This window comes from Argopecten irradians, chromosome 8, assembly GCF_041381155.1.
Source record: "Argopecten irradians isolate NY chromosome 8, Ai_NY, whole genome shotgun sequence".
NCBI lineage: Eukaryota > Metazoa > Mollusca > Bivalvia > Pectinida > Pectinidae > Argopecten > Argopecten irradians.
Window position 1 is genome coordinate 34,411,280 of NC_091141.1, and position 15,563 is coordinate 34,426,842.

Genomic DNA, 15,563 nt, shown 5'->3' on the forward strand with positions numbered 1-15,563 from the left:
TTTAAGTAAATGCTGCTACAATACACCTATCTTCTTCAAAGACTGACCAATATGGGAATGGTACTATCATCGAGCTGCCAAGTAACGATACCATTTATTGTCCAGTTGGTAACCTTCGCAGATATATGGCAGTTCGACCTACGGTTCAGGGTCCATTACTATGTCATTTTGGTGGTAGAGTTTTAACAAGATATCAATTTTCTAGTATCCTTACAAAAGCATGCACTCTTTTAGGCTACAACAGTAGGTACTACAAAGCTCATTCCTTCAGAATTGGTGCAACCACAACTGCATCCCTATGTAACATGTCTACTGAAGCTATTATGGAATGTGGTAGGTGGAAATCAAGTGCTTGCAAGAGTTACATACGAATACCGACTCGCAGATTAATTTCCAAACGCTAATTTGCGTTTTAAGAATTGTAGGTACACCTGGAAAGGTTTGGATCCTAGGATCATCCAACATTAAACATGCCTTCATACACAGTCGAACATGCCCAGGAGGGGTTCACCTTGGGCTGTCTCGTATAGGATTGTCATTATGGTGGCAATTTAAAGGAGGCATGGTCATATCAGATGTCAGAAGGAAACTAAGACACATCAGAACTTTTGAAGATGACCCCCCTGCAATGCTAGTAATACACTGTGGGGGTAATGACATAGGTACCACAGGGGTAGGTCATATTCGGATTCAATTGAGGAATCTAATTGATTTTCTAATGTTAGAATTCCCAGGGACATTGATAGTTTGGTCACATATTCTGCCCAGAAGAATTTGGAGGGGGGAGCAAAACCATGTCTCACTGGAAAAAGTTAGGAAGAGATTGAATAGTGCAATTTCATGTCATATAATTCGACATGGGGGAGCAGTTGTACATTACCCTGACTTGAAATTTGAAGAACAATTTTTTTATTCAGGATGGCGTTCACCTCTCTCCTTTGGGGAATGATATGTTTCTCAACACCTTGCAAGGTGCATTGGAAAGCTTCCGAACGTCAAGTAATAAATTCTTTCCAAATAATTAAGTCAACTATGCTATGAATGATGAAGGAATTCTTGGTCACAGCATTGTACCGTGAAATGTTCGCCGTCTCAATTGGGTTTTCGTATGGCTGTGAACATGCCACCTTTGGTGCATGTTCTTTTGGCAGTTTTCACGGTACAAACTATTGATTTATATTTACTGATTGATATCATATTGATTATATATGCTGTTTATATTGACGACTGACGTGAATCAGTTGATATCTGTTTCCCAGTATCACTGATCATTATTGTCATCTGATTGATTGATTGAATTTATTGTTTAATTCATCGAGAAGGGTTTCCCAGAATCAATCAATTTATTTGATTGATGGCTTGCCATTATGGTCTATTGATGGACCGGCGGCCATGTTAATTGGTGGATTACTGTTTCCCAGAATCTTATCAATTAATTTGTGTTGAAATTTTGATTGAATTTGTTTGATGGCGTGCCATTATGGTTTATTGACAGACCGTGCCGCCAAATGTTGATATTAATTAAAGCTGTGACCAGAAATCCAAAATTTGAATTCTTTGTTGTATGTGCATCTACTGATAACACATTTTGGGAGGCATGTTATATAATACTTTGTTGTTATATAGTTGATATTTCGCCGTTTCCACATCCTTAATTAAACGCTCGAACCAAAAAAACTTTATTATCTATCCAGAAGCAATACAAAAAAACCCATCAGGTCAATGTTATTTAAAACTGTTGATGTCTTTAAGGGCGTAATGTATTTCCCCCCTATTTTTCTTCAAATTTATAACTCTGCTGTTATGTTCTTGTTAAAGTTTTTATAAGTTGATTATAAACGTCAAATGTCTGAATGGTCTTTGTATAGCTGTGTATAAAATATTTAACCTCTTTAAGAATAATTATGTTCTTGTGTAGTTTCTCCATTTTCCCTTTCTGTTTAATGATTGTTCTATGTTTTTTATATTAATAAACGTCCTATTAACAGCCAGGGTCATGTAAGGACGACCTCCCATGTATGCGGTGAAGCCGTCCTTACATGACCGTGAGTGTTCATAGGACGTTAAAATAATCAAACAAACAAACAAACGAACTCCATTAATCCTGAACGCTAAGCGGGAGCAGAAATTACGACTTCTTTATACATTGGTGTGTCTCGGCCAGGGGACAGATCCAAGAGCCTACCTCACATGGGCGAGCGCTCAACGGAAGGCCAAACGTGAGGCGATGTCAAGAAAAACGTTAGAAAGAACAATGTTAGTTAGGAAGACAAATTTTATATATCCTAAATTAGGCGCCATTTACGATCATGCTGACCCTATGGCGTGCATATATGGCTTTGTTTGTTTGGTTCAATTAACGTCCTATTAACAGCTAGGTTCATGTAAGGACGGCCTCCCATACATGTTGGGTGGTGTGTGTATGAAGTGCGTGAATCATGAGTTAAACGTGTATTGTTAAAGTCCAAGACTAAATTAATTACTTTTGATTATACAGGGAAATAGTTCTCAGTCTAATTGGGGTTTTTTCACAGTTAGAGACTGCCCCCACATGGGTTTCCGCATCGAGACCCAGAGGTGAAGTGTTTGTGCTAATGTCTAGACAACGTAACCACTTAATAAACGGAATGAAGATATATTACTAACACGTAAAAATCCTAGTGATTGATTCAGAATTGGTAATTCTCTGATAATAGCACGTTAAATACACTCTGCAAACAAATCAACTACAGTCGCCGCAGATATATAAAAGCATACTGAAAGGATTTTTGAATTGTTCAATCGAGTACTGGTGTGGACGGGAGCCCCTATACTTTCATAACTGCACCTACCACGGGATGATAATGTTGGTTTTTTGTGTGGCGGCTGTGTTACTGGGGGCCATAGAAGCAGGAACGCATGCCGACTTGACAAGGCTACATGAACGACTGATGGCAAATTATAGCAAAGACCTACGTCCGACATTTAACTTATCTCAACCAACGATTGTGTACGTCGGGTTTCAGCTGATGTCACTGAAAGAATTCGACGAAAAGTTAAGCAAATTTGCTATTGTTGGAATGTTTATAATAGCTTGGAATGACTTTCGAATGCAATGGAATCCTAATGAATTCGGTGGTATAAACCATACTTTCCTTCCACAGAATTCCGTATGGAAACCGAACTTCGTCCTGATGAATCCATTCGATAAAATTTCGGATCCGGGCATGGACAGTTTGGTTATTCGTGTCGATTATTATGGAGGTTTGGCTTGGGCTCCCCCTGATGTCTACACATCCACGTGTCAGGCGGATGTCACATACTATCCGTTTGATCAGCAAAAGTGTTCATTGTATTTTAATACCTACATGTATACTACGTCTGATGTGAGAATCCAGCTGCAGTCATCCAAGGTTGATGTTAATTATTATTTACCGGATAGCCTATGGGAACTGATAAACGCTACGTGTAATATCATTACCGAACTGAATTCTCAATCTCTAGTTCTCGATCTTGTCCTTACACGTCGACCAATGTTTCAAGTTATTAACACAATAGTACCATTTTGTGTTTTGGGGCTTTTGAACATCATGGTGTTTCTACTTCCGGCTGAGTCTGGTGAGCGTGTAGGATTTTCTGTGACCGTTCTACTGGCTATTGCTGTGTTTATGACAATTGTAGCAGACACTTTACCTGGAACAAGTGAACCTTCCTTCCCGCGGTTATGTTACCTTTTGACAGCAGAACTTTGTATCAATATGTTTGTAACCATAACTGCAATACTTTCATTACGGTTGCATCATGCTTCTCCAAACGAAACTATTCCATATTGGTTAAAAGGCATTATTTGTAAATGTATTTGTTTTAAATCAAGAAATGAAATTTCGGATGTGAGAATGGTTAAAAATACAAAAGCGGAACAGATCGCTTGCGTTGAAAATGTAGACTCAAATACCCAGGTGACAAATAACACTTTGGTAGAAGGAGAACAGGGTTATGCATTGAGCAGTGATACAACGACCAGGTCTGTCAGTCAACCCCAAGATAACAGATCACAAATTTGCGCATCATGGCAAACTGTAGCTCAATATCTTGATATATTTCTATTCACTTTGTTCTCAATCATTTTTACCTCAAATAAGATTATTGCTTATCATATATTTTCGTAAACTAAGTACTTCTTTTTAGAATTTCAACGTTATGATTAATTTCTCAGATGTGCTACTGCATTGCAAACACGTTTCTAAATTTATGTTTGATTAATTAACGTCCTATTATCAACAGCCAGGGTCATGTATTAGCAGTTTCCCATATATGCAGTGTGTTATGTGTATGATGTGTATGTTTTTCTTTGAATAAAGCAGAAATATAAGTGGCATATCTGTCAGTCTTCAGATTTTCTTCCTCATACGACTATCCCAAAACTGATCAAGAAATAGATAAGATGATTTTGTTGATTTATTATAAAGTTTCGTGCTGGTAGGACATTATAATTGTTTCTGCTGTCCCCTAGTGCATGATCGTGAAAGGCGAATAAAAGTATCTTTCTTTTCTCTTCTCCCTTACTAACTTTGTTCTTCCTAATGTCTTCTTCGACACTTGACATCGCGTCACGTTTGTCCTTCTATTGAGTAGGTGGGGTATGTTGCTTGGTGTCATCGGCGGCATGCTTCAGCAATATAGCACTATAGAAAGGACATGAGTTCCATTATACGACAAATACATTTGTAATTGAGGTCTTCTTCATTCGATGACCTCCTAATTCAACAACTTTAATACAACATCTTTACATTGGCGCCCGACGTAACGGTCTGAGAAAATCAGTCAACTACCCAGTAAATGTAGTGGTTAGTTGGGTGATTGAGATCATGTTGCGTGATAGATGGTGTGAATTCTTGGCTTCAGTCAATATCTACTCAATTATCTTTATTTGTCTGTGTTTCAAATTTTAAAATAGTGCTTTTATAATTTGAACAGAATGCACAGAAATATCCAATCGTTTTCGGCTGTGATTGTTTCCGTCAATAACAAGAACAACGATATCGCCCACAAACGTTTTTATTCAAAGATAAGTACATAGACTGATGGACAAAGCCGATCCCATTAAACGATAATGTCCTATAAAGCCAATAGCGCCACTATTTGTTTATCATTAACTGAGTCAGTACTATTCAATGGTAATAATATTGATTTGATTTTACTATAATGATACTCCCATCAATAATTCTGTCTTTAGAACATTAAACCAAATAAATCGCAATTAGGAATAAAACGTAGGATTTTCGATAACAGAAGATAAAAGTCTCGAATGTTCTCTTAAATTAATACGACTCATTCGCTTTTTAGATTTCTATTTGCGAAAAAGCACCTAAAACAAAACGTACAAGTTGTTAATTTATTGTATTCTTTTGCGGAATCAATCTCATTGGCAGCAAACAAAGCTTTATGAAGTGTAACTGAACCAATGGAACCGGAGTTACCATCGATCGATCTAACAGACAAATGCTTATTTCATCATTTCACTTCTGCCGTTAATGGAAGATAAACGGCGAAACTTATTCAACCACACAGAGGTAGTAATCGATTTTATAAACTTTCCGCTTTCCATCACAGGTCAGTGACCATATATCCACTAAAACGATCACGAAACACATGTTTTAAGGAGGATTGTCCTCAAACAAAACGTTGCTGATCATTATACACAAAGGAAACAAAAACGAAATATGGCGATAGCCATGACTTGTTGTGAAGGAGTATTCATTTTCATGGCGGCCGTCGTTGTAGGAACAGTACATGGTGCCACGCATACAGATATAATAAGACTTCACAAGAACTTGACACAAGATTACAACATCTACGTGCGGCCAACCTTCAACCAATCGGAGCCAACAAATATTAAAGTAAGTTTCTTTCTATTATCCATTAAGGAACTAGATGAAAAAACGGGGAAGTTGGCTATTGTAGGGTTTTTCCTTTTATCGTGGACTGACTTTCAGCTACAGTGGAATTTGTCGGAATACGATAACACATATACCATATTCCTATCAAAAGAGAGTGTCTGGAAACCAGAAATCGTGTTAGTGAACCCGTATGAAGAAATTAAGCCGCTTGGTTATGACGGACAAAACATCCGCGCTGTTTATAATGGAGAAGTTTACTGGATCCCAGTAAATGTTTACGAGTCTACATGTGCAATTGACGTTACTTACTACCCTTTTGATAATCAGACTTGTGCTATCACTTTCAGTTCAGTTTCGTATGCTCAATCGGAATTGCAGTTCACAGCAGAAAGCAACCAGAGTAATCTCTTGTATTTTTACGAAAACGGGCTGTGGGAGGTCACTAAGAATGAGGTTCATATTGACAATTATGCATCACCGTCGATAACGCTGATGTTGGGACTAAAACGACGTCCCATATTTCATCTACTTAATACAGTTATTCCTCTTAGTATCATTGGACTGCTAAATGTGTTGGTATTTTTACTTCCAGCCGAATCCGGTGAGCGAATCGGTTTCTCAATCACGGTGCTTTTAGCTATGGCGGTATTTATGACTATTGTAACGGACAGCCTACCAAGTAACAGCGAGCCAAGTGTTCCTCTTCTTTGCTACTTCCTCTTGTTCGATCTTGGTACAAATGTTGTAATAACTGTCTGTGCAATTCTTGGACTTCATTTTCATCACAAATCCTACATTCAAAAGGTACCAAATTGGTTATGCTGTATAGTTTGTGGTCGTTACTGCTTGAATAAAACGGATCGGAACAATTCTGAGAATCTTTCCCCCGACCACTCTTCTCAGGAAGAAATAAAGGACACGCATGAAGAAGGATCAGTGTTGAAACTTCCAACAATTTACCATGGGAAAAACGATATAACTGATGTTAACACGAATAAATCACAAGCATTTTCTAAGAAACACAATCTTGAAATTTCATGGAAAGATGTCGCATCTTTCTTGGATAAATTGTTCTTTTTTCTATTTTTTGCAATACTGATCATAAAAAATATAGTAGTCTTTATGATATTTTGGGAATATTATTAACTTTCAATCATGATAGCAAAACGACTTTTGAATTTGCAAGTAAGAATCTGTCTTTCATTTTGCAAATGACCTAGAAATCTGTAAACGGATATTAAACTTTCTCAGAGAAATATTGGAATTGAGAATGACTTTGAATCTCAGTGTAAAACATGAACAGCATACAAGCCAGAAACATTAAAACATTATATTTGAATATAGGCCATGTTACTTAAATCAGTTTATACATGTCAAGCAATTGCTGGTTTGTTTGATTAAATTTACGTCCTATTAACAGCCAGGGTCATGTAAGAACGGCCTCTCATGTATGCGGTGTGTTGCGTGTATGACGTGCGGATGTGTGTTCCGGGAGACTGCTGTATGCTGTATATTCGTGTTGTGTCTTCTAGTATAGTGGAACTGTTGGCCTTTTTATAGTATTATATCTCTGAAGCATGCCACATTCAACATGGTCATTTAGATAAAGTAACATGCTTTATATACAGCGCAACATAGAGAGGACATATTTCAACCTTTTAGTGTATGCTCTAAATATATAGTGATTTTATTAATTTTCTACAAAACAATATGAAAAGCTATGTTGTGGATCATTGTTTATAATACACCACATTTGTAATTAATTTTTGTAAATAAATAAATCCCTTCATGGTTTATGCGTTTTCATGTTCCTTAACAGTACAATCTGATCAAAATACAGATCCTTATAATCACTACGTTTGATAAGGATTCTGAGAATATCCCAATTGGGGTCATGTCCAGGTGACCTTTGGAAATGACGATCAAATGGCTGCTTGCAAAATTTTGACAGTGAATTTGAAGGGTTGAAAAATATTTTCGTGTACGTAGTCATCTCGCCCAAAGAGCACAACTAATGTATACTTGGGCGAAATGCGTTTCAATTGATGTTCTGAAGTACAGGTGGTATAAAGGTCATCTGGACATGACCCCTTATTGGAGAGTGTCAGATCCTCTATTGAACAGAGTGGTTATAAGTATTTGTGTTTTAATCAGGTTGTGTATAGTAGAATCAAATTTTTATCCTAATTTGATGTTCTATGCAAAATCATTACTCTTAAAGATAATGATGATTAGGTTTCATTATGTTCGCGGATAGAACATAAACGATACCCATTCTTTGACGTTGATCGGTATTCAATAAAGTATATATGTCTAATTAACACAAAAATTAATATTAAATAATTCATTTTTGCTTTTGGTGCATGTTCAATCAGTACTTCATTCAATATAGGACATAGTGCCACGGATTTTTTTCGGGACTGTCTAAGGTGGTAATAGTGGAAATTAAGTAACTTTTGTAACCGAAGAAAAATACTAATTCGTAAGCTATTATTTTTGAGAGAGAAAAAATGCCGTTTATCAACGGTAAAGCATCTTTAATTTGAAAACTTTTCTCACATAATAATAAAAGACCTGCATTAAAGTATCAGAATTTTTGGTCATCAATTAGGTTATATGACTATATATAAAATCTTTGTATGCATGTACACCTCCCACCTACAGGAGGATTCCGGACCAAATATAATGAATGATTGTCCCATTTCATATTTTCAATATGAATATTCGCTAAAATGAAATTGAACAAATATGAGTATGCATATGTCAATTACTGGATATTGTAAAAAATCGTTTTAGGTAGTACATCAACGTTATGAAAAATGAAGCAAACGTGAACTAGATCCGCCACCAGAGTAACAGACTTATGCCCTTCGCTCGGGCTATTAGCCCATTTAATTACTAATATTTACAGTTTGCACTGACATGGACTCAATAACCATGTTTTCTAGTATCCTATCAGTGTGTAATGATGGTACAACACGTGCGGCAATTATATTATTACGGGAACAGTCGCTGGCGTAGCAACGTAGGGTCATGACCCAATTTTGGTCGGAAAATAGGAATTACTCGATTATAATTACCTGTTCAATCGAATTCGTTGACGTTGCCGGGAGAGAAACAAATATGTATATTTTTATAACTAGAAATATGTCTGTTAGACATTAAGTGTGCGCTAACTACTTCCTAAAACCTTAATTTCCGGAACGATATGTATAAGGCGTTTGCGGTGAGATATACTTTAACACCTTGGGAGATGGTCTATGTACTTGATTGTCTTGTAATAAATAATTTCTTTTAAATTACGTCATCAGAACTATAAATTTGAAATTACTTTGAACTTTGTTAATTGTGTTCTTTGTTACATAGAAGTGTATTTGTTATCTTATTGATATTCATACGATAGACTTGTTTCGCTGTTCAAAATAGCTGCTCGCTACAGCACTGTCCAGTCTCTGTGCACGTGGAGACTTATCTGTGTCATGCTTGTGCCTTTCTGGGTACATTAAATCTAGAGTTCAGGCATCCGGACTGATATTGTATAATGTTTTTTTTTATTCCGTTTCTTTTACGCAAGGCTGGGTGATTTTATAAATATTTATTAGAACCGTAGCAAATACGGTCACTGGGGCTAGTAAGCGATAGTCCGACGTATATGTATACCTAGGACCTAGGATGATGTGAAATAAATTAAATATAATCTGCTGAGTAACACTATAAATGTCTTTGGCCGGTACTTAAATTTATCCGTTTCGTCACTTTTTTGGCTACATAAACCTGATTCGCATTGTATTGTCCCGGAGGTTTCCAAAGTCGATCAGATGCTTGGAATATCGTGACCGATGCAAGAGTTTGTATGATACGCCGCTTGCAGTTTACACAAAATGAATGTGTTAAGCACTGTTTAATGTCACTGTTGTTAATTTACATAAGAACATCGCTGATAGATATCTCTTATTTATGAAAGGTTGGTGTCACTAAATCGCGGCGAAATCTAATAAACGGTATAAGACTGTGACTTCCGGTATCACATGCGCAGTTGGAACCTGCGCATAGCGGATGTACACAGACTCTACATCCGACAAGGAAAACAATGTACGCTCGCTCTAAAAAATATGCAACTGTCGCGAGAATAAATAATATTCCTCTGCATGAAAAACTGTAAAGAGATGGAATATACTTTTATTTTATTGTGTTATGAAGGTATAATGTTTATGAAGACGGTGTAAATTTTATGTGAACCGCCTTCGCCGGGGTTACATAATTTACACATGCTTCTTTATCATGATAAAGCTGGTTTCACACAATTTACACGGGCTCAATTATCATTATACCCTCATAACCACAACAAAATTAAAAAAGAAGATATTTTAAACAACTCCATTAATAGAAGACAATGAAGAACTCTACATAGTTAACAACTCTCCAAAATTTTATCAAAATCTGTCAAGTATTTTAGGAAGAGTTCGCCGGACGAAACTGTGTCTACAGTCGGACAAACCGATTGGGTATACCCCCTTCAACTTCGTTGCGGGGGTTATAATAAAATACATTAAATGCTTGATTAATCATCTTTAAGTAACTTTAAGTTGACAAAGCACAAACTTTACAGATAAATTACTCAAACAGCTTAACAAATTAATGAATTTCAAAATCAAGCAGTTTTATAAGCAATTACATGTGTATAACATGGGGTGCTCGTCTAAAAATCTCGTATTTTTTGCTTTTTCTGTGTTAACAAAAATTATTTCATGCTTTTTTACTGCAGAACGTTATCCATGATAATATATTCTGGGAACGTGGATGTGGCTCGGTGGTAGAAGGCGAAGACATGTAACGAGTAACGAGTATCCCGGATGCTATCAAAACTAAACTGAAGAATATATGTATTGATTTTTTGTGGGTATATAAATCACATCTCGTGTCATATCGAACACTAATTGTCTATAAACGATTGGGTGGTTTGCAGGTCCCTGACATAGATTTAAAGCAAAAAGCCTTTAGAATAAAATTCGTTTACAGATTATTGTATTAAAATGAAAATGTGCATACATTCTGGATTGATACATGTAAATATTTCATATCCGATATAGATGGCATAAAACTTGGTATGTTACAAAATGATTGAAATACAAATCCTTATTATCACTACGTTGATAAGAGGATCGGACAACAATCCATTAGGGGTCACGTTCTAATGACCTTTGAAATGGCCAATCAAATTGCTGCTGCCAGAATCTTGACTTGGGACGTAATAGTTTGAACAAGCTGTCAGTCAGAATTATTTTCATGTATATAGTCATCTCGCCCGAAGAACACAACAAAACTAAATGTATATATATACTGTGACGAAATTGAGTTATCAATTGACACAACGATGTGTAGAAAATACATTTAATCTGAAGTAAACGTGGCAAAAAGGTCATCCGAACACGACACCTTATGGGATGTTGTCAGATCCTCTATTGAACGTAGTGGTTATGGCTCTGTATTTTAATCAGATTGGGTATGTTAGGCCTGTACTATAATTAAAAAGTAGGCAATTAGCAACTGTTCCCATATTTTATCAAGAAATGATGTCGTATGTTCAGAGTGCCGTGATTTCTTAGAATTTGATTTTAATATTCGTCAAATTTATTGCCAGTCCGTGTTTTGCAAGCCCTTGGTTGCGGAAAATGATTAACAATTATATAACAAAATCTTAATAAATGCAGGATTAAAACAGTTAAAACATTTCACATACAAATGTGTTCGTGGATTATTGTCCAAATCAGCCATCACTGAAATAATCCATGATTTTAATCCAAATATTGAGAGAGAGGAAATTCTGTCCACTTATTCGTCCATAAAAAAAGTTTGCCACAATCGTGAATTACAACTTTCGAGAATCAATGTAATCCAATTTCGAATAACGGTGGGGTGTGTTGCTTGGTGTCTTCGGCGGCATGCTCCAGTGATATAGCACTATAAAAAGGTCAAAAGTTCCACTATACAAGAAAACACAACATGAATATACCGCAGTCTCCCGAAACACGCACCTCGCACAACATACACACAACACACCGCATACATGGGAGGCCGTCCCTACATGACCATAGCTGTTAATAGGACGTTAATTAATCAAACAAACAAAAGTATACAACCCTATCCTCTCATGATAAACGACACTGGCACAATGTTTGTTCCGTCGTCTACACGTGAAATCTACAAGGTACTCGTGCGGCGTGCTTTCACTGAGCCCGTGTCAATCGGGTACTGGTCCGGTGTGTTGCCAACGTTTGATTTAAAGCTCGCTTTTCAAATTATTCATGCAATCTATTACCCAAGTTATTGTGTCGAAGTACATTTCAAAGTTTCTCACATTGTCATTTTCACTGAAGGTAAACTTTTTCGTTATGTGTACTACTGACCTGTGTCCTGTTCGTGAAGAACGATCTGAGGATATTCTTCACGTTCTTAATTAAAACAAGAGGCCCATGGGCCTTAATGGTCACCTGATTTCAGATACAGAATGAAACAAAGACATGCATATAAACACTATATGTTGGCCCATCAGGCCCTTGAAGTCAGTCAGTGATTTTATAAATTTGACTTTTTAATCTATGAAAATTATGTGAATTCAAAAGAAAGATTTTTGAAATGTTATACATTTTGACCCCGTTTGGCCCCACCCCTCTGGCCTCTGGGGGTCGGCCAAGACCAATATGGATATAATGTTAAAATGCTATCTCAGGCTAATAATTCTAACCCAGATTGACTAATTTTCTATGAAAACTAAGCAAATAATGTTCCTAAATGTGTTTTTCCTTTATAAACTATAGTAAATTTGACCCCCTCCCCAGGGGAAAATCTGAGATCCCAGGACCATGAAATTTACAATTTTTTGTAAAGGGCCTTAAGACCTTCCAATCTATCAAGAGTATCTGGTTCCATCAAATCTGTGAATTCAAAAAGAAGATTTTTGAAATTACCATTTTGACCCCTTTTGGCTCCGCCCCTCTGGCCCCTGGGGGTCAGCCATGAACAATATGGATATGATGTTAAAATGCTATCTCAGGCTAATAATTCTAAACCAGTTTGACTAATTTCATATAAGGGTCATATAATTCACAATTTTCATAAAACACCTTAAGACCTGTCCATCTATGAAGAGTATTAGATTCTACCATTTCCAGTATTTAAGAAGATTTTTGAAGTTATAGCCTATTTGACCCCTTTTGACCCCGACCCTAAGGCCCCTGGGGGTCAGTCATGGAAAACTGGTTAATAGGATTCAATAGCCATCTCATACTGATAATTCTGACAATATTTGACTCATTTCCTATTACAAATGATCAAATAATACTCAAAAATGTGCTTTCCCTATATAAACTATAGTAAACTTAACCCCCTCCCCAGGGGGAAACCTGAGACCCCAGGGTCATATAATTCACAATTTTTGTAAAGGACCTTAGGACCTTTCTATCTATGAAGAGTATTTAATTCCATCACATCTGTGAGTGGAGAAGAAGATTTTTGAAATTTTATTCAATTTTACCCCTTTTGGCCCCTCCCATAGCTCCCTGGGGGGTGAAGATAATATAATTCACAATTTTGATTGGCCTTATGCCTTAGAAGGTTTGTGCAAAATTTCATTGAAATTGCTTCAGCAGTTTTGGAGAAGAAGTTGAAAATGTAAATTGTTTACGGACATACGACGGACGACGCACGACGACGGACAAAAGGCGATTAGAATAGGTCAATTGAGACCTCGTCTCAGGTGACCTAAAAATCCATGATTATCTTGTTACTCACATAGAAGATCTTTTTGCGAAGGCAGATGTTTTAATTCTCAATTCCATAAAATACGAAACATTAATTCTTTTTGGGCTTATTGAAAAACCAAAATTTGTTATTTTTTTTTGTCAACTTTATGTTGACTGTCGCTAGGTTCTGTATCTCTAAGCAACGTAATTTAAGTATGTGCGGTGAAGGTTTCGTAGATATTGTGTCTTTCTTTAAATTTACACTAAAGAGCTATACAAACTACAGATTTTCTTATTATCTGTCAAATCTGAACTCTCAATTATTTACAAAATACTTTGCAAATCATAATCCTTTTGTGAGTGTATTGGGGTCTGAATTAAATGTACTTCTGTGATAACTATTGGATTTTTTTACATTATTTGTCCACGTTTCATTTTTATATTAGAGTGGGGAGATTGTGTGTTCACTTGTTCCTATTTAACTTATAAAGTATTTATTTCTTTACATCAGTATACATCAGTATTCTGACTAATCTGTGCTGCTGTATCGATTACTTGTTTCAATTTCAATGTGTGATAGTGTGTGCATGTGAATATACTTACAATGAATGTATATGCAATATATGTGTTTCGTTTTGAATGTTTGAAATGTATGTTACATATTCGTATGTATAAATCAAGTCTTGAATAAAATTATTTTTTGAAAAAAGGGAGAGAAAAAAGGAAGGCGCAGATATGTTTGATTGGGTGCCGTAAATCGTGAGTTCGAGGCCCGGATAGGGCATGATTCAATACATTTTCGTATGTATAAACTAAGTCTTGAATAAAATTATTTTTTGAAAAAAGGGAGAGAAAAAAGGAAGGCGCAGAGATGTTTGATTGGGTGCCGTAAATCGTGAGTTCGAGGCCCGGATAGGGCATGATTCAATACATTTTCGTATGTATAAACTAAGTCTTGAATAAAATTATTTTTTGAAAAAAGGGAGAGAAAAAAGGAAGGCGCAGAGATGTTTGATTGGGTGCCGTAAATCGTGAGTTCAAGGCCCGGATAGGGCATGAGTCAATACATTGTCATGCTTTGTTAAATTGTTTTTCTTTGATATTTAGTACACTTTTTATGTATATTAAGCTCGATATTCGAATTTTTTTTTGAAAACAAAATTCTGACTACTATAGTACTCCTTCACCTTAATATACTTATTCATTAGAAATGGAATAAAAATATTTTTTTAGAATCTACAAATGTGTTTTTTCGCTATAGTTTTTCGTTAAAGTGCATAGTCGGGCAATGAAAACCAGTATAAATGCGTCGATCGGCTTTCCAAAAGTCCTTAAATATCAAAATGACGATCAAAGTGTGCCTACTTTGTCCAGTTTAGACCATTGAAATTATGGAAAGCCCCATATAAATTTACCAATGTTCTAAAAATAAATTCTGAAAGCGAGGCTGTGTGGGAATGTCAACACGGATACAGGCAGCCGGGAGGACGTTTTAGGATTCCTTTACTATAAATTATTTTCTCGCGTGCAGAGCGATTTTGACAGGTTATTTTATTTTTCTATTTCATAAGAAATTATACTGGATATATTAACACCATTTTAACCGACTTAAGCCTTCCTTTGCCCGACTATTCACTTTAATGCATTCATATAAAATCTAGCATTTCATGTAAAATTCAAACATCAAAGAAGACTAGTAACACATAAAATTTCATTAAAATTGTGCCTTTGTTAAAGAGGTGGTACATTCTTTTTACAGAAATCGCTGATTTGATAGCATTTTCATAATTTATTTTAGGGTCAAAATGACATGTTTTTAGTATTAGCCCAGTATAATGAAGTAAAATTCGAATTTGGGCAAAGATCCACTTTCTCCTTTAAGTGTAATTTTCTGCGACCTATTCAGCATACAAGGTCGTCCCTAGGCCAAGACGCATCATGA

The 15,563-nt window shown here is 36.1% G+C and overlaps 2 protein-coding genes across 2 annotated transcripts; both read left to right on the forward strand.

The window, feature by feature from the left end:
* The first annotated feature begins 1,710 nt into the window (after window positions 1–1,710).
* On the forward strand, window positions 1,711–4,361 carry LOC138330195 (acetylcholine receptor subunit beta-like). Its single transcript, XM_069277642.1, has one exon. The coding sequence runs from the start codon at window positions 2,838–2,840 to the stop codon at window positions 4,146–4,148; it is 1,311 nt and encodes a 436-aa protein (XP_069133743.1). The 5' UTR covers window positions 1,711–2,837; the 3' UTR covers window positions 4,149–4,361.
* A 127-nt stretch (window positions 4,362–4,488) lies between these two features.
* Window positions 4,489–8,536, forward strand: LOC138330194 (neuronal acetylcholine receptor subunit alpha-3-like). The gene has a single exon (XM_069277641.1). The coding sequence runs from the start codon at window positions 5,703–5,705 to the stop codon at window positions 7,023–7,025; it is 1,323 nt and encodes a 440-aa protein (XP_069133742.1). The 5' UTR covers window positions 4,489–5,702; the 3' UTR covers window positions 7,026–8,536.
* The last annotated feature ends 7,027 nt before the right edge of the window (window positions 8,537–15,563 follow it).